This window comes from Columba livia, chromosome 23 (assembly GCF_036013475.1).
Source record: "Columba livia isolate bColLiv1 breed racing homer chromosome 23, bColLiv1.pat.W.v2, whole genome shotgun sequence".
Lineage (NCBI taxonomy): Eukaryota > Metazoa > Chordata > Aves > Columbiformes > Columbidae > Columba > Columba livia.
This window is the reverse complement of record NC_088624.1, coordinates 228567-256350: the sequence shown is the minus strand read 5'-3', so window position 1 is coordinate 256350 and position 27784 is coordinate 228567. Positions and strand designations below refer to the sequence as shown.

General features: G+C 66.1%; 3 protein-coding genes across 20 annotated transcripts; 1 reads left to right on the top strand and 2 right to left on the bottom strand.

The window, feature by feature from the left end:
- Nucleotides 1-158: 158 nt before the first annotated feature.
- Nucleotides 159-2743, top strand: LOC135576141 (skin secretory protein xP2-like). Its single transcript, XM_065039573.1, has one exon. The coding sequence runs from the start codon at nucleotides 265-267 to the stop codon at nucleotides 1963-1965; it is 1701 nt and encodes a 566-aa protein (XP_064895645.1). The 5' UTR covers nucleotides 159-264; the 3' UTR covers nucleotides 1966-2743.
- On the bottom strand, nucleotides 1409-8214 carry ATXN7L3 (ataxin 7 like 3). Of its 3 annotated transcripts, XM_065039582.1 has the most exons (13): nucleotides 8023-8211; nucleotides 6516-6628; nucleotides 6116-6248; nucleotides 5499-5670; nucleotides 5301-5398; nucleotides 5121-5143; nucleotides 4982-5027; nucleotides 4575-4606; nucleotides 4429-4497; nucleotides 4039-4082; nucleotides 3829-3900; nucleotides 3399-3532; nucleotides 1409-3134 (listed from the first exon to the last, which is right to left on the bottom strand). In XM_065039582.1, the coding sequence occupies exons 2-13, from the start codon at nucleotides 6564-6566 to the stop codon at nucleotides 2986-2988; spliced, it is 1023 nt and encodes a 340-aa protein (XP_064895654.1). In that variant the 5' UTR covers nucleotides 6567-6628; nucleotides 8023-8211; the 3' UTR covers nucleotides 1409-2985. The 3 variants fall into 3 exon arrangements, with proteins under 3 accessions (XP_064895654.1, XP_064895652.1, XP_064895653.1); XM_065039580.1 differs by having other exon boundaries at nucleotides 4982-5143; nucleotides 8023-8214; XM_065039581.1 differs by having other exon boundaries at nucleotides 4982-5143; nucleotides 6516-6624; nucleotides 8023-8214.
- A 465-nt stretch (nucleotides 8215-8679) lies between these two features.
- Nucleotides 8680-27687, bottom strand: UBTF (upstream binding transcription factor). Of its 16 annotated transcripts, none has more exons than XM_065039564.1 (23): nucleotides 25997-27687; nucleotides 25436-25907; nucleotides 22318-22444; nucleotides 20209-20384; nucleotides 19819-19902; nucleotides 18991-19146; nucleotides 18173-18237; nucleotides 17487-17616; nucleotides 16912-17022; nucleotides 16497-16630; nucleotides 15940-16081; nucleotides 15582-15623; nucleotides 15001-15114; nucleotides 14653-14808; nucleotides 14053-14208; nucleotides 13699-13809; nucleotides 13528-13613; nucleotides 13157-13346; nucleotides 12879-12926; nucleotides 12606-12674; nucleotides 12043-12189; nucleotides 11574-11727; nucleotides 8680-11231 (listed from the first exon to the last, which is right to left on the bottom strand). In XM_065039564.1, exons 3-23 carry the CDS (start codon nucleotides 22373-22375, stop codon nucleotides 11218-11220), a joined length of 2343 nt encoding a protein of 780 aa, XP_064895636.1. In that variant the 5' UTR covers nucleotides 22376-22444; nucleotides 25436-25907; nucleotides 25997-27687; the 3' UTR covers nucleotides 8680-11217. The 16 variants fall into 16 exon arrangements, with proteins under 16 accessions (XP_064895636.1, XP_064895627.1, XP_064895629.1 ...); XM_065039555.1 differs by having other exon boundaries at nucleotides 11574-11693; nucleotides 25997-27686; XM_065039557.1 differs by having other exon boundaries at nucleotides 11574-11693; nucleotides 25585-25907; nucleotides 25997-27686.
- Between the last annotated feature and the right edge of the window lie 97 nt (nucleotides 27688-27784).

The following is a 27784-nucleotide window of genomic DNA, read 5'->3' as shown; positions in this document are numbered from 1 at the left end:
CACACGAGCCACGGGACGCCCCGCCCCTCCACCGGTGGCCCCGCCCATCACTGCGGCCGGAGTGGGGGCGTGGCCTGAGCGCTCCGCCCTCCCGCCCGGTACGCTCTCAGCGGGCGCCGGGCCACGCCCAGTAGGCGCGGCCGTGACGCACATCGCGCGCGCCGGCAGCTGGCTCCTGCTCCCCGCCGCGGCGGCGCTGGCGCTGTGACGTGACGCGTCCGGCGCGTGGGTGGCGGCGGGCCCCGGATCCCGCGAAGGCCCGGAATGGAGTCCCCGGGGACGGGCCCCGGTCCCGTGGCGCTGGCGGCCGGTGTGGCGGCGCTGGTGCGCGCCCTGGCCCTGGCCCGGGTGTCCACGTTCGTGGCTGACGGCGGCCACCAGCTGCCGGGAGCGATCGCGGCGGGCGGGGACGCGGCCGTGATCCGGCTCGGGCCCGTGGCGGCGGCCGAAGCGCCGGAGGAGAAGACGGAGGAGGGAGCCGGGGCGGCGGCGGAGCCGGGGGGCGGCGGGGGCGCCCCCGGCCCGGAGCGGCCGCCGGACACCCCGAGCTCCCCCGACCCGGCCCCGGCCTCATCACCGTGCGGCTCAAGTTCCTCGGCGGCACGAGCACGTGGCCGTGGTGCGGCCCCAGGACGCCGCGGGGGGGTCAAGAGGAACGGCCGGGGGGCGCTGCCCCTCCCTGCCCGGGAGCAGCAGGGCGCGCTCATCCTGCCCAGGAGCGAGGCGCTGAGCTCAGGGTGGCGGCCCCTCTCCCGCCCCAGGATGGGCGCTTCCCCAGCCCCGCGGCGCCCGTGTGCGCCCCGAGCGCTCGGTTCTTCCCGGGCCAGGAGGGCCGGGTGCGGCTCATCCGCCGCACTGCGTCATCCGCTGCCGCCCGGCCCCGCCCCCCTCCCCGCGGGCGCCCGGTGCTGCCCGCCGCGGCGCTGTTGCCGCATCGACTACCGGCAGCTCTTCAGCGCCCCGGCCACCGCCTCCCCGACCGGCGTCACCGCCCGGTGCAGCTCCCCGGCCTTCGGGCTGTACAGGCACTCGGGACTCGGGCAGGAGGTGCCGCAGCCGCGCCCTCGCCACTGCCGCGTGACCGTGACCGGAGCCGTGACCGGAGCCGGGTGGCGGGAGCTCGGTGCGTCCTCCCCCTCTCTGAGCCGGACTTTGGCCCCAGAAGGGGCTGTGCCCCCCCGCACTGTCCTCCCCCGCTCGGGGAGCAGCTGCAGCTCCTGCCCCGCAAATAAAAGGTTCAGCGCCAGCTCCGGCCCCTTCCCACGCGAGGGGCACCTGCTGCCCTCCGCCCCCGCAACTCGGGACAGTTCCTCCGGGAAACAGCCCCACGGGGGCGCGAAGCACCGGGCGGCCTCGCTTAACCGGAGCCCCGCAGCCAAACGGGCGCCGTGCAGCCGCGAGCCCCCGGTACCAAGTCAAGATGCAGTTTTATTTACAGGGGCAGCCACAACCCACGAACGGGACACACAGACCTCACAACGGCTCAGCTGCCCGTACGGGATGGAGAACGTGCCAAAAACACAAGTCCCAGCCTGGGGGGGCCTCGGGTGGCCACTGGGTCTGCCGGGGGGAGGATACGGACCTGGGCGGGGGTACGGGACACCTCCAAACCCCCATTACAGCCCTTGGACCCCAAATTGCGGCACTTCTGCAGCTGGAGAGGCTCAGGCTGCGTCTCCCTGCCAGCCCGGTCGCTGTGCCCTCCCCAGGCAGCAGAGGGGGGGCCCAGGGTGGTCCCCCATGTCTCTGGGTGCCTGGACCCCTGTCCCCGGAGCACGCAAAGGCCAGCTTGGCATGTTCCGGGGGCCGGCCCCCCCCGCCCCAAAGCTGTGCCAGAAGCCACTGCCGAGCGCAGTGGGGAGGGAGGGAGGGGGGGTCACCTCACAGCTGGGCCCCCCCGACAGTTTGGGGTGCCCAGGGCACTGTGGGGACACCCCCACGTCCCACCACAGCACTCGCCTTTAGCAGCAGATTTAGAACAATAGTGAATCCAGAGTCGAGAGCACCAAAATTCGCGAGACCCCCGGAAAGGACCGGCCATGCCACCGCGGCACAGGGGGAAGAGCAGCCCCCCCAACATACAGCTGAACTTGGGGTGTCAGACAGCGGGGGATACAACGGGGGGGACCAGGCTGGAGACTGGAGCCCACGGGGGTACAAACACCAACCAGAGCTGCCAGGGGTCCCCAGGCATGTGGGGACAGGGACACAGCCCTGCCCCAGGGCCACCAGCCTAGGGATGGGGGGCTCTGTACCCCCAGTTTGCTCTGTGGGGGTACAGCGCATTTCCCAGCAGGTCGGGGCGGCCCAGCTGGAGCAGGGGATGGGGCGGCAGCTCTGTCCTCCCCTGGTATTCCCCCCAGACACGAAGGATTCAGCATGCAGGACCCCCCCAGGGACAGGGATGGGCCCCGAACACTCCCCAGCAACAGATTTGGGGTGTTTGGGGGTCCCCGCTTGTCTCCTCTGAGCAGGAGCCCCCAGATGCTCCCCCGGTCCTGAGCCAGCCCCAAGCAGTGAGCGCTGGCCTGGGCACAGGGCCGGGGAAGCAGCCCCAAAACGCAGGGCAGGAGGGATCTGCACCCCCCAGCGCCCATGTGGGACCTGCCTGGGGGTCCAGGTGCCCCCCACGCCACTGGAGGCCAGCAGAGTGAGTGTGGGAGGGGGCGCAGCCAGTTTTTGGGTGGATGGTGGGAAGGGAAAGGGGGAGGGGGTTGTGCCCCCACCTCTGAGCAAGACACCCCCTCGCAGCCCTGAGGGGAGCCCCGCGTACAAAAACTGTCACAGAATAAATAGAGGCACCGGGGCGGGAGGAAGGGGGGCACAAACAGGGGCTCCCAAAGCTAGGCCCCCACCTCCCCTCAGCGGCGATGGCCAAGTCCTCCATCCTGCACACCCCAGGTACCTGCTTTGTGTCCAAATCAAGGGGTGGGAGGGGCTGCCCCCGCCCCGTCTGTCCATCCCACCCCGTCACCTCCGCTGTGCTCAGTTGATGTCGTCGTAGATGCTGGGGGTGTGGGGCGGGGGGGGTTTGGGCTTCTTCTTCTTGCTGGAGCCGAGTCCTGGGGCGCCGCTCACCAGCCCCAAGTGGGGCTTCTTCTTCTTGGTCTTGCGGGACTCAGAGTTGTTTGTACCTGGGGGGGGAAGGGAGGAGAGGGGGGGATGGGGTGTTGGGGAACAGCTGGGCCCACAGGAGCTCCCCCCCCACCAATCCACACCAAGGAAAAAGCACCCCAAAACTAGGGGATGGCTCCCCGACCCTGGGGATTGTGGTGGCTTTGGACAGCCGCGGTCTGTCTGTCTGTCTGTCCCCTCCCGTGCTGAGGAGATGCCAGAACAGCCGGGTTTGCCCCTGCAGAGGGGTCCCTGCAGGATCTGCCCCCACCCCAGACACTCACTGGCTTTCGAGGAGGCCGAGTCGGAGGGCGAGATGTCGGAGGAGCCGTCCCACTGCAGCCGGCTCATGATGGCCTGGCTCTCCGCCACCTCGAAGCTGTCGTTCTCCACGCTGCCCTCCGCCTCCGGCAGGGACCTGGCGCAGGCGATACGGGAAGGGCACAGACATTACGGGGGTTCCCGGGGACAGGGGGGATGGGGCCCGCAGTGCTGCCCCCTCCGATGCAGGGGGGCTGCCAGGGGCTTGACCCCAATCCCAGCCCTCCAAGCCCCCCAGGAAGCACCCATGTTCCCATCACCCCTCACTCGGGACCTGGGTGTCCCGTGCAGCCCCCCGGGTGTCTGTTCGCGCTGGGTGGCAGAGCTTCGTCCTCGTCCCCACACTGGGCCAGTGGCCCCGGGATGTTTTGGACCCTGTTTGTGCTCACTTACGCAGAGGGACCAAGGAGGTAAACCCGGACTGATCTCCGCTGCTCATCCGTGTGCTGGGGACACCGCAGGGACCTGGCCGAGGAGATGTAGGACCGAGTTGAGCATTTTGTTCTCTCCCCCCCAGCTCCCACAGGGATCCAGGCACCCTGGGGACCCCCCGTAGCTCCCCACAGCCCCACACCCAGCCAGGAAAGCCCAGGACACTCTCACCTGGTGCACATCTTCTTGGTGTGCTCGGAGATGACCCCGCATTGCTGGGGAGAGAAGGGACAGGTGAGCGGGTGCAGAAGCAGCCATGTGGCCCCCAGGCCACGCTCCACTGTGACCCCAGCCCCAGCGACCCCCAACCTCCCCATGCTGTCCTGCCCCCCAAACAGAGCAGCCACCACATCCTCTGGGACCAGGACCTGGTGCCCAGCGGGTGCAGGATTCCTGCACATCCCTGTCACCAGGTTCTGATCATGAGTGTCCCCAGTCCCAGCCTGAGATCCAGCCCCGCTGGGATGGAGCTGAGCCAGGGAGGATCCCACGAGTGCCAGTGCCCACAGATCCCATGGGGCTGGGGCTTCTCCTGCGCCCACCAGCGCCCCGGCCACGCACCGTGGTGAGCAGCGTCCGCAGCTCCTCAGGGCCCAGCGTCTCGTAGTTGATCCCTGCCGAGCTGCTGTACTGTGGGGGCAGAGAGTGGTGTCAGGGCTGGGGGGCCAGAGCAGGGACCGGGTGACACCTCCCCTGCCGCGGCTCACCTTGAAGGGATCGGGGTTCCCGCCGATCTCACCTGGAAGAGAAGGGTGACGGGGGGAGAGGGGGTGAGAGGGGGTGAGGGGGGAAGAGGGGGTGAGGGGGGAAGAGGGGGTGAGGGGGGAAGAGGGGGTGAGGGGGGAAGAGGGGGTGAGGGGGGAAGAGGGGGTGAGGGGGGAAGAGGGGGTGAGGGGGGAGAGGGGGTCGCGGAGGCCCCGCCCGCAGCCCTACGTGTCCCCGCCCGGCCGCTGAACAAGCTCCGCCCACCGCGCCCCTCGCCCAGCCATGCCCCACCCACCCAACACGCCCCACCCCCTCCGCGTGCCCCGCCCCATTTCCCGCCAGCGCTCCAACAAGCCCCGCCCCCTCTGATACGCTCCGCCCCCCGGCGGTGAAAGCCCCGCCCACTCACCATTTTTGTGTTTCAGGGACTTGGACCTGCGGGGCGAGTTGGGGTTCTGCGGGGACAGCGGGTGTTGGGACGGCAGTGTCCCCGTGTCCCCAACCCCACGCCCCCCTGTGCGCCCCACCCCATGTCCCCCACCCCTCACCTTGTCCGATTTCCTCTTCTTTGCTACAGGGACAGACAGAGAAGGAACGGCTTTTACCTTTCCTGGTGCGTTTGTCCCCAGTAGCTGCAGCAGGTGCTGCCGGCCCACCCTCCACCCCCACTGCTGGGATGTGGCCGCCATGCCTTGCAGGGTGGTGGGACACCCCCCCACGTTCCCCACCTTTCTTCTCGGAGCCATAGGACCAGTCGTTGTCATTGATGTCGTCATTGTCCTCCTGGTCACTCTCCGACTTGTTCATGTTGTTGCTGCTCGCGATCCTGCGGGGGGGCAGGTCAGGGACAGCCGGGGTCTGTCCGCCGTGTCCCCAGGCAGGGGCACCACGGGAGCCCCCGGCCCCGCGCTTCAGGGACCCCTCACCGGCGGTTGGCGATGCGGCTGCTGTTGCGGCCCATGCCCAGGCACTTCTCCAGGTGAGGCGCGAAGCGGGAGGCAGCGATGCTGCGGCTGCAGTTGGGGCACACGCACTCCTTGTTCTTCCACTGGTTGTACACCTGCCCGAAGATGTCCACGCCAGGCTGGTCCACGATCTCTGCGGGGGGCACACGCATCAGCCCCCCCAGACCTCCTGGCCATGCCCCTGTCCTCTGTGGGGTCCCTTGGGCCACCAGTCCCCTCCCAGACCCTCAGCTTGGCTTCAGGGGCTGAACCCAGCCAGGGGGGTCCCTCCCATCCCCCCAACCCACCATGTTCCCCTAGGGCAGAGCTACATGCTGTGGGGCGTTCCTGGGGTTCGGTACATGTCGCGGTTTAGAAAATGGCTCCTCTGGGACAGGCTGGTGACACCCTGGCAGCACCAGCACAGCTGGGGGGACGCCAGGGCCGCCACGTGTCCAACCCTCCTTGGCACCACTTGTGCCCAAGTCCCTGCTCCTGGGGACAACCGACCGTCCCACAACCTCTCCGTGGCTCTTCCTGGCAGCACCGGGGGGGCCGCTCGCTGTGTTCCCAGTGCCCACGTGGCCCTGTCCCCTCACCGAAGTCCTTCATGCTGTCAGGGTCCGTGTCGTCCAGGAAGAAGTAGCCGCACTTGACGGCGCGGTGCACCTCGAAGCAGAGCCCCAGGCACGCATCCTCCACCAGCTCCGTGTAGATCTCGTGCGCGATGGCCTGGGGCAGCGGGGGGAGGCGTTAGAGACGAGGGCCGGGGGGACAGGGGGACAGCGCCAGGGGACAGCGCCAGGGGACAGGGGGACAGCGCCAGGGGACAGCCCGGGGGACAGGGGGACAGTGCCAGGGGACAGGGGGACAGCGCCAGGGGACAGGGGGACAGCGCCAGGGGACAGCCCGGGGGACAGGGGGACAGCGCCAGGGGACAGGGGGACAGCGCCAGGGGACAGCCCGGGGGACAGGGGGACAGCGCCAGGGGCCACTCACCTCCAGTTTGCTGTTATCCAGGCCAGACAAAGACATATCCTCCATTTTCATTTGCAACTGCTCGCGGAGAAGTCACACTGAATGCTCATAGCACAGGACACGCGGGGGTCTCGCTGGGGGTGACAGGGGCAACGCTGGCACCTCACCTGCAGCCAGCACTGCCCCACCCGCCCAGCCAAAAATGCCACTCACGCCCCGGAGAACGGGCAGGGCCCCGGACCTCGGGGGCGCCTCCGAGCCCTGGAAGGCAGAGGCCTGGGTTAAAACCCCAGGAACAGGGGGCACGGGTCCCCAGCCTGGCACCGGTCCCCCTGCGGGCTCCCAGGCCCGCCGCCCGGCCCCAGCAGGACGGCCTCTCCTTCCCGGGATGGGCGGCCGCTCCCAGTGCCTTGGCTGGACAAGCACGGCCTCTCCCTGCGGCCGCCACGGGGGGGACGCCCCCGGTCCCCCACCCTCGGCCAATCTGGGACGTGCCCGCTGCCACCAGGGCAGCCCCCCGGACCCCCACACACCCCCAGCAACGTCTCTGGGTTGTGGGCGCGCACAGGGGACTCGGGGCCCCCCCGTAGGAGGGTGGTGGGTTTTGCTGCATCACTGCCCTGGAGCCGGTGGAGGGAAGGGACAGGGCAGGGACAGGGACCATTGTGTGTCCCACAGAGGGCTCCCGGAGCCCACCCAACAGCAGCCCCGCAGGGGCGGGCCCCAAACTCACGCCAGGACTCCCCACCAGCACCCACGAACGGCAGGTACCGGGCACCGGTTCAGTCCTCCCGTTGCCATGGGGGGGGGTTCCAACGCCACCCCGGGGCGGGGGGACTGGAGGGGGGTCCCCGTTTCCCCGCACACCCCAGCAGCCGCTTCCGGGCCTGGCCCGGGGGCTGCTTCCCTGTGCCTCGGAAGGAGAAAACGGCGGCTGCCGCGGGCCCCGGGCTGCGCCGCCCCCGCCCGGCCCGCCGGGACCCCCGGCCCCCCCCGTGCTGGAGGCCGGTGTGGTGCAGGCAGAGCGCGGGGCGGGGGGGCCGCTGGCGCTGCCCAGCCCCCCCCCGCAGGCAAGGCCTGGAGGAGCCGAACAAAAGGGACCGGCGGGGGGGCTGCACCCCGCCTGCCCCCCGGGGGATGCAGCCCGGGCGGCGGGGACGCGGCCGAGGCCCCCCCGCCAGAGCCGGGCGCCGCATCGGGCTGGGACGGGGGGCGCTGGGAAGGGAGTCCCGGGGGTCCCTCACAGGGACGGCGGCTCGCGCGGGATCTGCTGGGGCCGGGGGCCAGGAGCGGATCCCAGGGGCTGCGGAACGGGGGAGGGCGGCCCCGCGGAGCGTCCCGGGGCGGGATCGGGGTCCCGGGGGCCCCCAAAGCAGCGCGGGGCGGGGGGGGCCGGGCTCCTTCGGGACGGGGCAGGGCCACGGGCCCCCATCCGGTGTGCGGGGCCCCGCGGCGGGGCGGGGCCCCGGGAGCGGAAGCTCCGGCCGGGCGGCCGGGGAGGGAGGGGAGGGGTCGGTCGATCACTCACCGGCGCGGGGGGCCCGCCGGGGCCGGGTCAGCGCCCCCCGCCGCTCCGCCGCGGGGCCAGGCGGCGGCTCGCCATGCTCGGCGGCAGCGCCGCCCGCCCTCCCGGGGCCAGGGCCGGGCCGGGGCGGGAGCGGGCGCGGGGCGGGCCGGGCTGGCGCTCCCTCCGCCCGGCGGCGGCGGCGGCCCGAGGGGGGGAGAGAGGGGCGGGGCGCCGCACCCGGCGCGCGCACGGCCCGCCCCAGCCCCCGCCGCCAATGGGAAGGCGCCGTGCGGGGCGCGGCCAATGGGAGCGGCCGTCACCGCTGCCGCCGCGCGGCGCCGACACCTCGGAGGGCGCAGGGCCGCGGGGCGGGGCGGAGGAGAGGGCGGGGCGACAAGGGGCGGGGCGACAAGGGGCGGGGCGCAGCCCGTGGCGCTCCACAGGGACCCGCGATCCCGGATCCCCGTCCCAGCCCGGGAACCCGCCCGTCCCCACGGACCCCGGATCCCCAGCAGCGATCCCAACAGACCCCCGTGGGTCCCCCGTGCACGCCCAGCAGCGACCCGCAGGATCCCCCGGCGGCCCGAGGATCCACAGCACGAGGGGGAAAAACACTCCTGCCACTAGTGGGGTTTTTTCCTAAAGTTTTATTTTTTATAGTAATGACATGAGAACAGAAACATTATTTTTCACTTTATTATACAAAAAGAAAAAAAAGAAACAAACGAAACCTCAAAGGAACAACGAGGGGAAGGGAGCGGAGCCGGCGCGGCGCCCGCAAATGCCGAGCTGGGAGTCTTTAAATTTTTTTTGTCTTTTTTTTAAACCTACAAAAACACTCTTTAAATATTAGAAAAAAAAAGATGATTTTTTTTTTTGTTTTTTGTTTTTTTAATGTAATTCACAAGAACTTCCACCTAAAGGATCCGGGTTTGTGTGGCAGTGCCAAAATGCACTCAGGTTCAATCCTCTTGCAGCGCAAACGCCTTTTCCCCCAATTGTCAGCGCTGTAAGAATTTTTCTTTTTTATTATTTTTTTAATTATTATTATTTTTTTTTAAACAGAAAAAAAAGGTTGTTTTTTTTGTCTTTTTCTTGTACTAAAAACACATCCACTAAAACACAACGGTGCTGGGTACATTCAGCAGAAAAAGGGACGGGCTCCCCTCAGGGGACGGGGGCACTAAAAACGGGGAAGAAAATCAAAGGAAAACCCCAAACGCAGGTGAGGGGGGAGGAGACAGAGGACAGACAGATGGACACGGGGGGACCCGCCACCCGGGGTCTCTGGGGGCCCTGGGGGGCCCCAGGGGGATTGTCCGTATGGGAATACCCGGGCTCACCCCCCACACCCTGGGCTTGGGGGCAATTTCCCAAAAATGGTGGTTTTCAGCCCAATTTGAGGCTCGAGGCCATGACAGGGGGTGTTGTGCCCCCTCCCCCAGCACTGGGGCGGGTGGGGGGTCCCTGGTTGTGTTTTGGGGCAACTCAAGGTCTTGGGGGGGGCTAAGAGCAGCAAACCCAGGGAGGCCATGGCTGGGGGGGGGAGGGAGCAGGACCCCCCCGTGCAGCCAGAAAACTCCAATAACCCACAGCTTGTCCCCCCCGCCCCCCACTGAGGTGAGATTTGGGTGAAAAAAGGAGAAAAATGGCTAAATTAAAGCACACAAGAGAAAAAGTCCCCGCAGCCTCCCCAGCCCGGGGGGAGCAAGGGCAGGCGCCCCCACCCCCTTCCCTGGGGCCCCCAAATCCTGTCCCCCAGCCCAGCTCCTCTCCGGGACAGGACGGGGGGGACCAGAAGGGACAAACCTTATGTGTCCCCCCCAACAGAGTGGGGGGCTGAGGGTCCCCAACCGCACCAGGCGTGTTTGGGGGACACACGGGTGGGGGGTGGGAACCCTGCAGGGAGGTGCTGTGGTATTGCTGGTGCTTGTGTCTGCTTAAAAAAAAACGGGGGGGGCCAAGACAGTCACCGCGAAGCCCCCCCAGCCCCTCCAGTCCCCACAGCCCCAACACCCTCCCGGGAACGGGGGTATTGACCCCCCAGAATAAACCCAAACCGCACCAATATTTACAGCATCACCGGGTGGGGGGCAAGAGACCCCTGGGAGGGCAACCGGGCAGAGGGGAGCCCTGTTCCCCGGGGTCCGGGCGAAGGGAGAGGAGCAGCTTCACCAGAGACGGAGGAAAACGGGGGGGGCGGGGGGGAAGAAAAATAAAAGATGGATCTTTCTCGTTTTATAAAAAGAAAAAAAAAGAACAAAATAAAATACAACGGCACAACAACCACCAACAACAGCGCGGGGGGCCGGCAGCGCCCCCCCCTTGGTCACACTGAGCGTCCAGGACCGGGGCGGGGAGCCGTGCGGCCCGGGGCCCCCACCCCACACACACACTCACACGCACCCCCCCCACCCCGGGGTCACGACCCGCAGCCGGCGCCCCCAGCGCCGCGGATGCCGAGTGTCGGTGCAGCCTCCACGCTGTACGAGGTTCGGGGGGCTGGGGGCCCCGTGGGGTGCGGGGGGGGGGCAGAGACGTTGTCCCAGGCTGAGTCCTGAGCGCCGGGCTCCCGCTGCGCCCGGGCGGGACAGCAGGGGACGGGAGGGGACCGGAGGGGACCGGAGGGGACCGGAGGGTCTGCGCCACGGGGTTGCGCTTCGGGGTTTTTCCATTTGTGGGGGGTTTTTTATAAAAAAAAAAAAAGGGGAGGGGGGCAGGAATTTTTTTCCTGTTTCTGTTTTGTTTCTGTAACGTCCGGAGCTGGTGGGGAGGGCGGGGGAAGGGGCGAGGATGAGGCGACCCTCCAAAAATAACGAAATCTCAAAAAAAAGAAATCACTTCCCCTCCCTCGGTAAGGGGACAATAAAGGGGTGGGGGGAGGGACGGGGGTGCCCCCTCCTCTCCCCCTGCCCAGGGGCAGAGCAGCCCCCGGCTCCCCCCTGTAGTGTGAGCACGGCCGAGGGTCCCTCCAGCCCCCGCTCCCCGGTCGGGGGTCCCAGGGGGGCTGCAGCCCGCCGGGGGGCAGGAGGAGGAGGAAGGGCTTTCGCAGAGGCTGGGGCTGATCTGGGACCAAAACCGAGAAACCAAACGACGTTACTAAGAGCCTGGCTGGATCAGTTGGAGTCGGAGTCGGAGGAATCCCCCGAGGACGAGGAGGAACTGCTGCTGCCCTCCGAGTCGTTGTCGTCCTCGTCCTCGTCCTCGTCGTCCTCGTCATCCTCGTCGTTCTGGGGGTGGCAGACAGGATGGGGTGGTCAGTGGCAGGGCGGGGGACCCCGGCTGCCACCCACCACCTCCCCCTCGCGCCCTGCTCCCCTCCCCATGCGGCACGGGGGGGCGCAGCCCCTCGGGAGGTGGAGGGGGGCGCAGCACAGCGAGTTTGCGAGGGCTCAGGCTGGGGGCTGAGGGGGCGAGTGCCGGAGCAGCGCGTGGGTCCTGCCCTCTCCTCTGCCACTGCCTACCCGACCCCAGGTAGGTACCCGACCCGCCTCGTGCCTCGGTTTCCCCCCTCTAAAGCCAGGGAAGGAAGAGGCGTGAGCTGAGCCCAGCGAGGGGGTGGGACACCTCACCTGCGCGGTGGTGAGCACCAGGCACGGACACGGTTCCTGGCCCCAGCGCCATCCAGCACACTCTGATTTCAGTTGCACCGGTGTAAAGCTTTGGCTCTGGTGACTTACTCGGCAATGGCACTGGCGCAAACGGAGCCGAGACCAGACTCAGTATCTCCACCAGGAAAGAGACGGGAGATTTTCCTCTGCTCTCGGGGGCTCCCAGCAGCCCCCACCTTGGCGCCCACCACTGCTCCTGCCTGCGCCCGCCGCTGCTCCTCGTGCCCGCCCTGGGACACCGCGCAGACCCCGCTCCCCTCGCCTCCCGTGACCCCTGGCGCCCAGGAGCTCCTCAGCCGCGGCTCTGCCGGAGCCCGGTGCGATGTCCCCCAACCCCGAGGAGGGTGCGGGGGACAGACGAGTGGAACGGGAGCAGAGCGGGGCCCGGGACGGCCCCGCTGCCCTCCCCGTGCACACGCCGCAGCCTCACCTCGTCCCCATCCTCGCTCTCCTCCTCACTGCTGGACTCCGACGAGTCGCCACCTTCCTCTGATGAGTCACCATTGTCATCATCGTCATCCTCATCTTCATCATCATCCTCCTCCTCCTCTTCCTCCTCATCGTCATCCTCAGATTCCTGCGGGTGGGAGGCGGTTGGTCAGGGGCAGGCACCCCAGGACAGCAACACCCATGGGAGCACCGGCCCATCCGTGGCCACCGGCCTTTGGGCTCCTCCACCCACCAAGTGGGATCAGGCAGCTCCTGCCCCACACCTCATCTGGGAGGTTTTCCCCATTTGTATTACAAACAGCCCCAAAACAGCCCCTGGGGAGCCAGGAGATGCCTCCGACTGCAAGGAGGCAAAATCAGACTGGGGTGGGGTTTTGAGCACAGACTGGGGGAGGGCCCCTGCTTTTTTGTCTCAAGGAAAGGGCAGGCAGCAGAAATCGCCGGGGATGTCTGAGCGAGGGGTCTGGGCCAGCCCTGGGACACTGTCCCCAAGGAGGAGGTGCTGGGTGTCCCCAGAGAAGAGCGCGGCCGCCATGCACTCACCGACTTGGACTGCATCGTTGGCTTCATCTTGGGGTTGGGGCCTCGGATCTTCCCCATGCTCTTGCGTTTCTGCAGGGGTAACAAAGCAAAACCGCTCAGAGCTGCAGAGCTGGGATCGCTGCCTTCCCGGTGCCCGGCGTGGAAAACCCCCACCACGCTGCCGCAGGGGCGCGTCCCCGCCGAGCTCGGCCCATCTGCCCCCAGCCCAGCCTCGCCCAGGGCTGATCCAGCCCAGCCCCAGGTCCCCCACGGCCGTGGCCGGCGGACACTTACATTGGAAGTGTGTTCCTTGTAGGCAGCCCGCTCCTGGGGTGACAGGCTCTGCGGAGACAGAGGAGACGGTCAGGGTGCAGGGAGGCGGGTGCAGGGGGAGAGGCTCTGGCAGCCCCTCCCCACACATTTTTAAAGGCCCTTTATGTTAAAAAATGGCCAAAAAAGGGTCTGGAGATGGTCATTCCCAGAGGAGAGTTGTGAGCAGAAACCACACCAAGCACCCCAAGAACAACTGCCCCCAGAGTGCCCCCGACCAGGCGTGGAGGCTCCGGACTCACCTTGAGCCAGATGTCGAGGTGCACCTTGTACTGCTTCTGCTGCTCCTCTGCCAGCTTTTTGTAGTGGTCCTTCTGACCCTGGGAGATGCGCTGCCAGCGGCTGCCGATCTCCACCATCCGCTCCTTCAGCGGGAGGTGGTTCAGCTCCCCGTTTGACAGCAGCTCCTGGGAGAACTTCTGGTAACCATTCCTGGGAGGGGGGAGCGCAGACTGGATCAGACGGAACGCCAAGTGCCCAGCAGTCCACAGTAACCACCAGCCACTGCCGCACGGTCCAGCCCGCGCCTCCCGCACCCCAGGGCGGCTCCGGTCTCTTCTGCGCCAGCCCGTTTGCGTAGACAGATCCAACTTTTCAGACCCCACGTACTCACATGGGGGGTTTCTTCGGCTCTCCCTGGAACTTCATTTTCTTGGAGTTGGTGGAGCACGGAGGGGCCCGCATCTCACTCAGCTCCCTCTGAGCCAGAGGAGAAAGAGGGGTCAGGGAGACGGGCAGTGGCGGCTACGGGCACGGCGAGGGGCAGGATGGAGCACGGACCCACCTCGTATCGCTTCTGATCCTCCGCTGCTTTCTTGATCCACATCAGCTTTTCCTTCTTCTCCATGTTGTTCCAAGTGGCCTCCATGGCCTTCAGCGCCTTTCCCCGGTCGTTCTGCAGCCCAGACCCCCACCCCACATTAGATGCACCCAAGAAGACCAGGACACCAGGGTGCTACCACCAGCTCCCCCATGGACCACAGGGCACTCACTCTCTTGCTGGGAGCCCTCCCCTCCCCATGACTCCCAGCCCTAACCAGTTGCCCAGGGTGTGGGAGCACGGCAGAAGGTGCAAGGCAATTCCTGCTGGGGGGAGCAATAATCCCAGCGCCAGCTCCTGTCCCTGCCCACTCCTCACCTTGAAACGAGCCAGGTAGTCTCCGATGACGCTCTGTTGCCAGATCTCCTCGGCCGTCTTGGGAGACTCGGGCAGCTTCCCGCGCTCCTCTTTATCTGAGCCATGCTTCTTCTCTGACTGCGCCTTCATCGCCGCCTCCCGCGCTTTGTACTTGGCCTGTGCAGGGGCGCACGGCGGGGTGGGGGGGCAGCACAAGCCCCCGCCACCGAGCAGCGGGAGGGCCGGCAGCAGGATGCTGCAGCTTCCCCCAGCAGCGCCCACAGCCCCCACCACGCACACCCACATCTCAGGGCTCCTCCCCACCAGGAAACCATCCAGCCTTTAAGTTGAGGCTTGAGGGCCCTGCAAGGTTTCTGAGGCTGGTGGGTTTCCGAAGCTGGTGGGGCCAGCAGCCCCTGTCAGTGTCAACACCAGCACCTGGGTGACAGCTCGCCGGTGCCCTGACGCTCCTGGGGACAATCGTCCTCAGCTGCAGTGCCCAGGGGGCAGCAAAGCCCCTTGCAGCAGGACAAGGACAGGCAGCGTCCCCGGCGCTGCTGGAGATGCCCAATGGAGCAGTGGGGACAGGGATGGAGGAGAAGGGCTGGGAACGGTACCAACCTTCTTCTTCTCGGAGAGGTCATTCCACATGCGGGCCAGGAGCCGGGTCAGCTCACTCTCCGACAGCTCCGGCCGCTCCTCCTGCAGCTGCTTCCGCTTCTCCTCCGAGAAGATGAACATGGCAGAGATGGGCCGTTTGGGCTTCTCTGAGCTGGCCTGCGGAGGGACACGGGGCCGTGGGTGGGGGCGAGCACACGGAGGGACCTACCTTGCACTGTCACCTCCAACCCCGGGAAAAACACACGGAAAGAACCAAGGAATGAAACCCCCAAAGCACCCTGAGATGCCAGCAACCCCACTCCTTGTCTCCGGTACGTGCTGCCCCATCTCTGCAGCTGCCGCTCTCACCTTGCCAGTCTCTGGCGAGGACTTTTTGGACGCAGGACTTGTCGCCCCTTTCCGGTTGCTGCCCAGCATCTTTTCCTCACCCAGCACCCGCTGCTGCTCCTCCTCGGGCAGGCTCTGGTGGCACCGGAGCAGAGACATGGTTAGACAGCCCGATGCTAACGAGGCTTTGATGCAATCAGGGAACAGGGACACTGGGGAGGGGGAACTAATGCACTCGGTTATCCTGATCCAAAAGCCACCCCAGCCAGGGCCGACACTGCGAGCCTGGGTGAGCAGCCCGAGGGTTCCCATGCCTGTGTCCCTCCCACATCCCCCTTCTCCAGCACTGTAGCCTCCCCAGCTCAGCCTCATCTGCTTCCTCTCCACCAAGGCAGGGTGGGCAGGTGTCTAGATCTGAGCACACCCCTGGATTTTCCACCCCCTGCCCTCGCAGCCGCAGCTGACGCTGTGTCACATCTGGCTGGGGACGGAGCACGGTGCTTGGCCGGCCTTGGTGCAGCTCCCCCGCCCACGTCCCGGCCCAGGGAAGGAAGCGACACGCTGCCACCCGCAGCCGAGGTCGGGGCACCCGCGTCACTCACCTCCAGGAAGCGGAGGAGCTCAACCTCGTAGTCTTTCTTTTTCTGGAGGGAGATGGAGACGTGTGGTTACAGAGATCCCCCACGCCAGCCCTGCCCCGGGCAGTCCCCAGCCCAGCTCAGCCCCTCGGCGACAGCATCCTCCACCCGGCCCATCTGCTGGTCCCACACACGGGGACTGGGGAGTCAGAGGCCCAAGGAGAAATTGGTGGCCAAGATGACAAGAACAGGCACTGAGGAAGGGTGAGGGGCTCGTTTCCAGCGGGACTTGTAGCCCAAGCTCTCCCATCCTGCTTCTCCTTCCCCACAGCACTGGTGTCCACCTGCCTGACTACCCATCTGTCCATCCTCAGCCACTCACCTGATCACACTTTTTGTGGTACGCATCCTTTTCCTTCTGGGAGAGCAGTTTCCACTGCTGGCTACACAGCACCATCCGCTCGGTGCTGGGTACGTCTTTCATGTTGGCCATCAGCTCTGCACAGTACAGGGAGTAGCTATTCCTGCAACCGATGGAGGGACCCAGTGTCAGGGACAACCTGTGTGCCCACATCCCCTCTGCAGAGCTGACTGGGTGCTGGGAGCCCCACAAGGTCTTCCCAGCTGCAATCCGGGTTGCACCAAGCAGTGAGGTGCTGTGCCAGAGGTGTCTGCGTTTTAGGGAAGCCAAGGGTTGGATTACCCCCTAACCCAGAGCATGCCGCAGCACCACAGGCCTCGCTCAGATTCTCTTCCAATTTATATTTAATGTATATTTAAGGACCAGTTTAATGGGGTCACTGACAGCCCATGCCCACGATCTCAGGAATTATTTGGGTCTCAAAGGCAGGCAAAGCCCCCAGCGTCTGAGCAAGCTGGCCAAGAGCCTGAAGCGACTGCTCAGAGAGGGACCCCCAGGCGGGGAGGGGCGGCACTCACGGGGGTGGCTTTGTGGGTCGTCCGTCGAACTTGTCCTTGAGCTGGCGCTCGGCCTTGGTGAGGGTGGAGCGGGTGATGCCCTCCTCGCTGATGTTCAGCTCGGGGTGCTTCTGGATGTAGTCACGCATGATCTCCTGTGGAGGACGGAGAGCGGTCAGCAGAGGGGCTCCGGTCCCCGCCTGGCTGGGGCCCGGAGGAGGAGGAAAGAGAAGCCAACCACTGCCCTGACCATCTCCCTGGGATCACTCTCCCTTCCCAGACGCAGCTGGAGGAGGCAGGGCTCAGACTCACTAGGGACCTGCGAGGACCTGCCTGAACCCCCACACTGGCTATTGGGTGAAACTGGCCGGCTGCTGGTGGCTTGGAGTGAACGTAGGGGCAAGTGTGGAGGGGAACGGGTGAGGCTGCTCCCTACCTCGTACTCCTTCCGCTGTTCCAGGGCCTTATGAATCCATTTCAGCCTCTTTTTATCCGAGAGTTGAGACCACTGCTTGCCCAGCGACTCTTTCACCTCCTTCGTGGTGGCCTGAAAACCCAAAGCCAGAGGTGAGGGCAGAGGGGTAAAATCCAAAAAAAGAAGAGGGGAAAAAAAATTAAAAAAGGCAAAAATAGCGTGGCCCGCCGTCCTGTCCCGGCAGCCCCGGCCTGGGGCCACGGGGCGGCTGCGAGCCGAGCTCGCGGCCGGGAAGGGGGTGCGTGCGAGTGCGGGGCATGGCCAGAGGTGGGTGTCTGTGCTGGAAACCTGTCCTGCCCTGACTCAGGCTGTGGTCACCCCTCCGACTGCAGGCAAAAAATGTGGCCTGTGTCCCCCAGAGCCTCTTCCAGATGTGTAGAGCCCCTTCTTACCTCCATCCAGACTGCGGGGAGCTTCTAGCAGCGTGTTCCATCCCATCCCCCCCGCTAAAATGCTTCTCTCTTTCCCCCTCCTCCTCCCCCAGCAGCGGGGTACCGGACCCCTCAACACTCACACTCACACGCACTCCCACCCACCGTACTCACATCTGGACGCACTTTCAAGTAGATCTTCTTCTCATGGTTGTACCACAGCTGCTGGGGGGTCTTGGGTTTTTCAGGGATGTCAGATTTCTTGGCGTTCTGGATGAGATCTGGGTGATCTTCCCTTTACCCGTCAGGGAAGGGAGAGCATTATGGAGGGTGCAGGTGGAAGGAGAGACGCCCTAAACCTCCCCACTCGGGTGACTGTCACTGCAGGGTTGAGCCTCTGTGGGCTCGGATACTAGAGGGTCCCCAAAAGCAGCAGGAGGGTTTTAAGAGGGAACTGAGTCTGCCCCTCCTTTAATGCGCTGGGCCGGGTGTTCCTGGAACAGTGGCTGGTCATTGGGAGCACCAAGATCCACCCAGGGTCACAGTGACCAGGGTCAAAGGGGAGGTCTGGGGGAACAGGGTGGTCACTTCAGCTTTCCACAGTGCCAGTGGCAGGGTTCCTGTCCTCCCCTTGCAGATCCCAAACCCCAGAGTGCAGCTGGTCCTCTGCCCTCCCCACATCGCCGGGTCTCCCGGACAGAGGGCTGCTCTCAGACACGCTTTCCTTGCTCTGTTTTTTTCCAGCATCCTCCCTTCCCTTCTGCCTTCGAGCCACAGTGCCCATCGGGGCTCCCTGCACGAGCTGCACTCAGGAGGGGGCCTGGCTCTGTCCGGAGGGGCTGCCTGCTCACCTGAACCTCGCCAAGTTCCTCTCAAACTCCTGCTTCTCTCGCTGGAAGTCCTGGATGTATTTCATCTGGGGACACGAAGCCACCAGGGAGGTGGAGAGGGATGTCAGCACCGGGAACGGGCAGGCAGACACATCCCTGTCGGCCCTGTCCCCTGGGCACCCCAGCACGCCAAAGGGACTCGGGGGCTCCCCAGCCCATCAGGCTGGTCCTGCAGCTCCCAGCTGAGGGTTTCCAGAGCCACAATCTCCCTCTCTGCTGCACAGGGGGCAGCCCTGGGCAAGAGGACACAGCAGGTCCTTGTGTCCTGGACCCTTCCTGCGGGTGGCAAGCCCACCCGGACCGAGAGCTGGGGCACCCAAATGCCTGCTGGGCTCCGGCCAAGCCCAGGGCCACTCTGGAGCTGGGGTTGAGGTGGGCACTCCCCCAGCATCTCTCGCAGCTCACGGCAGAGCCTGTCCCCCAGCCCTCACTCTGACAGGGAGGCCACGGCGGGGTGTGTGATTTAACCCCAGCATTAAATACAGATCCACCCAACGGCTAAGTCACCATCCAGGTCTGTCTGGAAGAGACGGACCAACGGACAGACCCAGCCAGCCTCCAACCCACGGATCCTGGGAACCAGGACAGGAAAAAGAAAGGAAGTCTTACTGGTCTGACAGGACCAAACAAGCACCGAGGTTTCTCCCGGAATCCAGAGAGCTGCATTAAACCCTCGCCAGGCGGAGGTTGGCTCTGCTGGTTTTAGTGGGCGGGCTGGGCAGGCACAGCCCAGCGCACAGAGGCACACACAGAAAGGGGCTTGCTGACTCCCCCTGTACCTTTTTCTTCTCGGGAAGCTCCTTGTATTTCTTGGACAGGATCTTGGTGAGATCCAGGTTGCTCATTTCGGGGTGAAGCTTGGCATATTTGGCCCGCTTCTCCATGAAGAAGCGGAAATAGGGAGTCAGTGGCTTCTTGGGGAAGTCAGGGTGTTTCTGGGGAGACAGCAGAGCGGCACACACTGAGTGTGGAGCCGGCGGCACTGCAGAGGGCACAGCAAAACCCCACCGGCTCGCAGCTTCCCCCAGCACTGGAGGAGACCTGCCTGCACCCAGCCCCACTGGTGACCCAGCTCTCTGGCATGGGAACATCCCCACTTTGCAGGCAAGGGGGAAAAACACTGGGAACAAGGGCTCCCTGCTCCAGGAATGACAATATCCAGGGCTGGGTATCGCCGGAGCAGTCTCCAGCCACCCAGAGCTGCTGCACAAAGTGGTTGTGCCGCAAGAGGGGAAACTGAAGCAGGAGGAGGGGACAGCCGGTGGCCAAGCATCGGCTGCCCTGGGGCCACCCAGCCGAAAGCAGCACCCCACCCGACCCGGCAGGCCAGGAATAGGACAGCAGCCTCACAGCCCCCCTGTACTAAACTTGGCCGCAGGCTGCCAGTACAGCGGGCCACGTTACATGTACCCTGGACTTGGCTCGGGCCCAGAGCCCGTGGCCTCCGGAGCCCTGGGCAGTCGGTGCAGGGATTACGGGCAGTGAGGTGCCTGCAGGGGCTCTGGTGGCAGAGCCACATGGGTCTGCGGTGCCACATGGGTGACAGCCCCCACCCTGGGCAAACCAAGGTCCCCCTTTAGAGCCTGACCCCAACTCCTGCCCAATACCTTGAGCTTTTTGCCCTTGTAAGGATTCTTCACGTGCTCTTCAGCATCCATAATGAGCTCTGTGAGGGTCCGAAACTTCCTCACCTGCAGGTAACGAAGGGCCACAAATGTGAAGGGGCTGCCGGCAGGGGACAAGGCAGATCCCTGCTCAGCACCAAGCCACACTCAGCGTTCCACAAACGCACAGGGTCTGGTAATGCTGCCAGGCAAACGACCCATCCCAGCGCCTCCCGAGGGCTCGCAATGCCGGCGGCAGCGAGACGGTGTCGGCGTGAATGGCCGAGGACTCGGGGCACGTAACTGGAGCAATTCAAACAGCCCCAGGAGGTCACCGGAACACTCTGTCCCTCCCAAACAGACCCCTTTGATCCCCATGCAGCTGTCGGTTACCTCGTTAGAAATCTCCATCCACTTCATCTTGCACATCTCCCCCGAAAAGTCCTTGAAAGCCACTTTCTCCCAGTCCAGGTGGGACTCGGTGGTTTTGAACTTGCTTCCATCATTGGAGGGCAGGTTATTCTTCATGCACTCCAGCAGAGTCAGCATGTCCTCCTGAGACCAGCGGTCTGAGCACAAAGAACCAGGCTCAGCGGCAGCGAGGGCCCGGCTGCCCTCCCGGCGGGACGGGGACTGCAGCTCCCGCGCGCACCCCGCACCACACGCCAGGACACATAATCCCCACATGCTGCCTCTCGAGATTAAAGATCAAAGGGACATGCCCGCTTCCATCACCCTAGAGCAACTTTCTGCGGGCCAAAACAATCCGGGCAAAGCTAGAAAATCCACTCAGTGCAAACCAGAGACTCGCTCACCCCACAACACCATCAGATAAGGTGGTGGCTCTGCTGCACGGGAGCACAAGGTTATTTCCTACGCGTGGGAGCGAAGCCCTGTGGAGCAGAACGGGAGTGATCTGCTCTCCAGCCAAGGAGGAAACAGGGAAACCCACTTTCTAAGTGGAAAAGATGTATCCGGAGCAACGGGAAACCCCCAAGCACCGCGTTTCCTTCACCTCAGAGAGCCTTGCCATCACCTAGCTCCATGTTGACCTCTGCCAAGGTCAAAGCTCAGAGACCACAGAACCCAGCACAGCCCCCGTCTTGCAGCGTGGTCCCTGACAGCGCAGGGGTGACGGTTATGCCACCCAACACCCCCCAAAATGCCGGGAGCATCCACAGCTCCCACACAGACAAGCTGCCGGGAGGGGGCTCCTCTGCCGGGCTCCGAGCTCCCGCCCCGGATGGGGAGAAGAGCGCTGGGCGCGCTGCACAGCCGGGCGCCCCTGAGGAAAAGCAGCGGGCCAGGGAGCGGAAAGGGCACAGGCCAGCGGAGCAGAGCCCCGCGCCGCACACCCGCGCAGCCCGTCCGCTTCGGCCCAGGCCGGGCAGCCGCGGCTCTCCGGGCACAGGACCGGCTCTCACGGCGTCCCCAGCCCCGCACCGCTGCCAGGAGACGGCTGGGGCACCTGGAGCTGCCTAAAGGGACTCCCTAACTGCCTCCATCAACAAGCCCCGTGCCTCAGTTTCCCCCCTCCAACGTGCAAACACCTCAAGACCTCTGGCCCTGCATGACCCTGCTGCTGGCAGACGGCTGAAACAACCACAGCCCACAGGAATACAGAAGAAACGGTGGAGATCTACCCAAACCCTGGCTGGCAGCAGGGTGAGGACAACGGGGACCCCATGTTCAGCCCCTCGTCCCTCCATCCCCACTCCCTCCGCCTGGGGTTTGCCAAAAACCACTGGAATCGCGGATTTCAATCGCCAAGATGAATGGGGTTGTCTGTGCCGTGGGACCAATTTATCCCCAGCTCTCCTGGCATCGGCCGGGCCAGGTCTATATTAGGAAAGCTGCCCTGGTGTAATTAAATCCACCTAAAGACCCGGGAAGAACACGTGCTCCAGCCGGGTTCGCCCAGGGCAAGAAACCAACTGTGGCAAGGAAGGAAAAATGGGACCGGGCAGGCGAGAGGGGCCGGACCGCGCTCCCTGGGCTGTGGGGGCACGCGGGGCGGTTGGGGGTGGTGGGGCAGCGCAGCACAGCTGCCGAGGCAGGCTGCCCCAAATAAAACGCCTGTTTTTTCTTGTTTTCCTCCCCCCTTTCCAATAAAAGCTGAACCTCTGATGTCATCTCAGGGTCTGGAAGCCGGAGGCCCAAGGTAACGGCTCGGCTCTTAATGCAGCCCAGATGTGAACGGTGAAGGCAGAACCTCTTTGTGCCAGTGCCCCCTGCCAAAACGTCAGCCACCCACCACCAGCACCCCAGACGCCGTGAGCCTGTGGCCGCCCTTTGCCGGGGCCGAGGTACGAGCACCCGCACGCGTCTGCACGACCCCCGCGGCAGAGCCGGCGCCGGGACAGACAAACCCCCACCGGCACGGCCAGGACCACGGCTGCTCCGTCCCTCAGACAAAAGTGCCACCGTGGGGTTTTTACTTTTCCTTTAATGTGACGGCAGTGGCATTCCCGCGGGACCCCCGGTGTGGCAGGGGGGCCTCACCTTGGTTTTTGGGAGCTGTCATTTCCAAGTCTGCAGGGCACTCGGCTTCGCCGTTCATCCTCCACCTGCCTGCGGCCAGCACGGTCCCCGCCGGCTCCCTCGCTTCCCGAGATCACTCCCGCTCGGTCTGCAAGCAAAGGGAGACCCCGCTAGGTACTCCCACACCGGGGCGGACCCCAACCCTGGCGGGGCCCCCACATCACGTCCTCCCCCGCAGACGAACGAGGTGCTGGGATCCCCCCACACCCAGCCCTGCCAGGTCTGCAGGGGCCTTGGAGGGGGGTGCAGGGCAGGGGTAACAGGCGAGGAGGTGGAGGCCGGGGGTCCCGGAGATCCCGGAGGAGGGGGAGCCTTAACGGTGGCACAACCCCACCCCTTGCCGGGGGGGAGAAGAGGAGATGTAGGCAGGGACAAAGGGTTTTGGGGGATGTCCCTGGGCGGGGGGCAGGACCTGGAGGGATCCCCACAGGTCTGAAAGGAGAAGGGTTCAGGGGATCTCCCTGAGTGGGGGTGGGAGGGTTCCACAGACCCAGGGGAGGGGGCCAGGGGGATCTGAACCAACAGGGCTTCGAGGGATCTCCCAAGAGGGGGGTCACTCCCTCAAAAATCGGGGTCTCAAAGGAGGAGATGCCACAGATCCACCAAGGCCGTCCCCAGGCGGGCAGGATCTGCGGTTCTGGGATCACGACGCAGGGGCTCAGGGGTGCGCATCTGTGGAGCTCTGGGGAAAGATCTCCACAGGACCGGGGGGACCAGGGCCCTCCTGGGGAGGGACAACAAACCGGGCGGTGGATATTTCAATGGGGGGCTCTAGGGGAACGATCCCCGCAGATCCCAGGGGGTGAGCCGGCACGAGGCCGCAGCGGGGCACACCAGCCTGGGAGCGGGCCGCTGTGGGGGGAGCCAGGCCGCGGGCCGGAGGGGGCCGCCCGGGGACAGGCCGCAGGCCCGGGGACAAGGGACAGCCTGGGGGGTGCGGGCTGGGGGATCCAGGGGGATCTAGGCCCGGGGGGATCCCGGTGGGAGCCGGGGGCAGATCCAGGCCCTGGGAGGAGTCTGGGAGAGACCTGGGCCTTGGGAGGGGAACCGGGGGCAGGATCCAGGACCCTGGGCCAGAGGATCACCCGGGGGCACTGCGGATTGCTCTGGGGGGTGCAGGCCCACTGGGGATCACCCGCAGGGGGTGCGGACCCCAGCAGCCCCCGGGAGGCCAGGGCATGGCTGCAGGGGTCAGATCAGCCCCCGAGGGGCTGCACCCGGGACCGCCTGTCACCACCCGGGAGCAGTCACCACCGGCGGATCGGGGTCGCCCCGGGGCGGGATGAGCCCCGGCAGCGCAGGGCAGCAGCTGCGGGATCGCTTCAGGGCGGATCGGCCCGCGGGGGGTGGATCTGGGATCTCCCGGGGGTGGGATCAGCCCACCCCGGGGGTGGGGGAGCGGGGATCGCCCCGGGGAGGGGGCGCAGCTGGGGCCGCGGGAAGGCGGGATCGCGGCAGGGGGAGGGATCCATTGGATCAGCGCGGGGCGGGGCGGGGGCGATCGCGGTGCGCGCGCAGAGGGATCCCCGGGGGGGGGTGTTGCGGGATCCCCGGGGGGGGACCGGATCCCGCGCCTTAAGGGGGGGAGGAGGAGGAGGCGGGGGAGGAAGGGGCCGGGCCGGCGGGCGGAGGCGGGGAGCCCGCACATGCCCTGCGCCGCCGGCCAGCGCCAGTCTCCTCCTCCGCCAGGCAGCAGGAACCGGGTGGGACCGAGCGCGGGCGGCCCCGGCGGCGCCTCCCCGGCCCCCTCCCGCCCCCGGTTCCCACCCGGGCGCCAGCGAGCCGCGCTCCGCCGCCTTCCCCCCTCCTCCCACGGCGCCCGGGCAGACAATGGAGGCGAGTCCGGGGGGGCCGGGGGAGCGGAGAGGGAGCGCGGAGCGTTCCCCGGGCCCCTCCACGCTCCCCCGACCCCCGGAGCGATGCGATGCGCCGCGGCTTTCCCCCGCCCCTGGCCTCCCCGGCCGCCACCCCCCATCGTTACCGGCCGGCGCGGCCGCTCTCCGCCGCGGCACACAATGGCCGGGCTGCGCCCGCCTCCGCCCGCCGCTCCTTCCCCTCCACCCGTGCAGCCGGCGCGGTTATAAAGCCGAGACAAACCCACCTCTCCGGGCTGCAAGGGGGAGGAGGAGGAGAGGAGAGAAGGAGGAGGAGGTGGTGGTGGAAGGAGGAGGAGGAGGAGGGGGGGAGCTCTAGCCGAGCCGCCGCAGCCCCAGCCCCGCGCCGGAGCCGCTGGGGGAAGAAGAAGAAGAAGGAGGGGGAAGGGGGGGCGGGGATGCCCGGCTGGGGGCGGCCGGGCAGCTGCAGCGAGCCGGGCGAGGGCAGCGCGACCTCCCCGCACCGACCCCCGGGGAGCGGTTCCTACCCAATCCATCCCCCCCGCTTCCCACCACCGCCGCCCCCTCCTCTCCCCCCCTCCGCGACCCCTCCTCGAGCCCAGAAACACCCACCCACCCAGCGGGGGGCTGGAGCCCCGCTCCCGGTCCGGAGGGAAGAAAGGAAGAAAGAAGCGGGGAAGAAAGGCGGAAAAAAAAAAAAGGAAGGGAAAAAAATATATAAAAAAGAATAAGGGGAGGAAAAACGAAGCGCGGCGCGGGATGGGGGGGAGCGGACGCGCCCGGGCACGCACCCGGCAGAGCGCGGTGCCGGGCTCCGCGGCGCGGGACTCACCCGGGCTGGGGAAAAACAACCGCCCAGCGCTGGAAGCCTGCCCCCGAAATCCAGCTGCGGCAGCCGGGAGGGAGGGCGAGCGGGAAGGAGGGAGGGAGCGAGGAGGAGGAGAGGGAAGGGAAGGGAAGGGAAAAGGAGGGAGGGGGGGCACACCGAGGCCGCCGAGCCGTGCGCTCCCCCCCACCCCGAGCCCCAGCGCGGTGCCCCCCGCCGGCGCGGAGCGGGGCCGAAGCGGGCGGGCGAGCCTCGGCGGCGGCTTCCTGCCCGCGGGGCCTGCGCGGAATCGAGCCTGGTGGGGTTTTTTCCTCTCTAAAAATACCCAAACCCTAATATTTTTCCAAAAAAAAGCCCCGGAATCCCCCTTAGGCGGGTGCAAAAGCCCCTTCCCGGCGGAGCGGCGGCGGCGCCTTACCGAGCCCGGTGCGCGGCGGCAGCGGTGGCGGCGGCAGCGGGAGCCCGGGGAGGAACAAAGCGCCTCCTCCAGCCCCGCCGGCGGAGCGGCGCGGCGGCGAATGGCGAGCCCGGGCGGCGCGGCGCGGCTCCCCCGGCGCAGGCACGTACCTGCGGGCCCGCGGCTTTGGGGGGCCGCGGCTCGGCGGGGCCGGGGCTCGCTCGGCGGGGCCGGGGCGGGGAAGCGGCGGTTGAACGCCGGCCAGCTCTGCAGCGCTGGCCCCGGGCGTGGACGCGCTCCAGTCCCCGCAGAGACGATCGCGCTTTCCCCCGCCTCCATGGCGCTGCGTTTTCTCTTCCAATCAGCCGGGCTCTGCGCGCCGGGGTCCGCCGCCAGCCTCCGCCGCTCCCCAAACGGCACCGCCGGCCGCCGCCGCCGCCCCGCGCTCCCGCCGCTTTCGCCGTGTTTTTTATTGCTCTTTGCTTTTGCAACACTGTGGCGAGAAGAAAAAGAGGAGGAGGAGGAGGAGGAAGGAGAGAGGAGGGAAGGGGGGGGGAAAGGGAAAAAAAAAAATCTCCTTACATGTGCAACAATCCTCGCCCGGCGTTTGCATAAAAAAAAAAAAAAAAAAGAAAAAAAAACGAAGGGGGGGAAGCGGAGGGGGGGAAGCCGAGCCGAGCCGCCTCCCGCCCCGGTGGGTCCCCTCCGGTACGGCGGGGAGCGGCGGGGCCGCGCTCCCTGCCCGCCCCGCGGCCCCGGGCAGCCCCGGGACACGCCGCGGTGGGGGATTTCCCCGGCGGGGCGGGCGAGGGGCAGTTTTCTCCCCTCCCTCCGCTTTCCTCTCCCTTTCTTCTCTCTCTCTCTCTTAATTTTTTTTAATGCAATTTCTCCAACTCCACCTTTGTTGTGCTGGGCGTCATTCCCCGCAGCCAATCCCGGCCGGGCAGCTGCCTGCAAATTACCGGCCATCCCGAGCTGCCTGCAAATTACGGGCCATCCCAAACTGCCTGCACTCTACCGGCCACCCCGGCCTGCCCGCACGGTACCGGCCGCCCCGCTGCCGCTCACACGCTGCGGCCCAGCCGGGGCTGGCTGTGCGCTCCGGCCGCAGGCCGCCCGCCCGGCACGTCCCGGCGCGGCCCGGCCCCTCCAGCCCGCCCGGCACGGCTGGCGAACTCCGGCCATCTGCACGCAGGCGGCCCGGCTGGCGCCGGCGGCTCCCTCAGGCACCTGCCGCACGGCCGCGGGGAGCGGGAGGTGCTGGGGCACCCGCGGGATCCCTGGGAACGCGGGGCCGGGGCTGCGCCCGGCTCGGCTGGCTGCGGGAACCGCCAAGATCTGGGGGATTTTCACCCCTGTGTGTAGGGGAGAAAACCAACCCCCCCCAAAAACAAACCACAAACACCAAGCCGGCTGCAATTGGCCCCCCAGGATGATTTGGGGTCAGGGGGGCAGTGGGGGACAACCTGGCCATAGAAGTGGTTTGTTTGGGCCTTATTCCCAAGCAAAGGATCGGACAGACAGACGGATGGACGGCCCCTCCGCCACGTCCCGCAGTCCTGCCTGCGGCCGGCGCAGCTGCCAGGGCGTGCCGAGCCGAGCCAGGCCGAGCCGTGCCGTGCCAAGCCGAGCCGTGCCGTGCCAAGCCGAGCCGCCGCTCCCTCCAGGGAAAGCTTGGGGAAAAAAAAGTCAGTATATTTACTCGGCATGGAAAGGCGCCCGGCTGAGCCACTTCCCTGTCCAAATTAGGTGAAATGTCACTGTTTTGCAAGAGTGAAAAATTTAAAAACAAACAAAACAGCCCACACGATCAACAAAATATTTGGAGACAATCGGGCCAAACTTGTGAAAATCGACATTTTTAATTTTTACTTTTTTTTGTTGTAACCAAAAGCCCCTCAGGGTGGGCAGCGCGGCCACGCTGTGGCCCCAGCAGCGGCACAGATCCCCCCGCAGTGCGGTCGTGTGGCTTTGCTACCAGGGAGGGACACAGAGCCCCGGAAATCAGCCACGAACCCCTGCGGATGGGCCGGGAACAGGGGCTCCCCAAAGACACCCCCTCCTCACTCTGAGCCCTCCCCAGGACTTGCTTCTTACCAAGGAAATGTTTTCATTGCTGTCATTTGTGTAGATGAGTATTTTTTGCAAATACAGGTACAGTGGGACAGCACCCGGCTCTCGAGCTCTGTGCTCCCCCCTCCTCATTAGCAAGCCTATTAACTAGTATTTCCTTTCTGCCCTTGCAGCTCACCTCCTGCCCCGCGCCTGCGGGGCTCCGCCACAAACCAGCCCAGCCACGCTGCGCCAAGCCCGGCTCACGTGGGGCCTGACCTAAATCCCACCCTTCGGGCCAGGCCGGGCCTGGCCGCG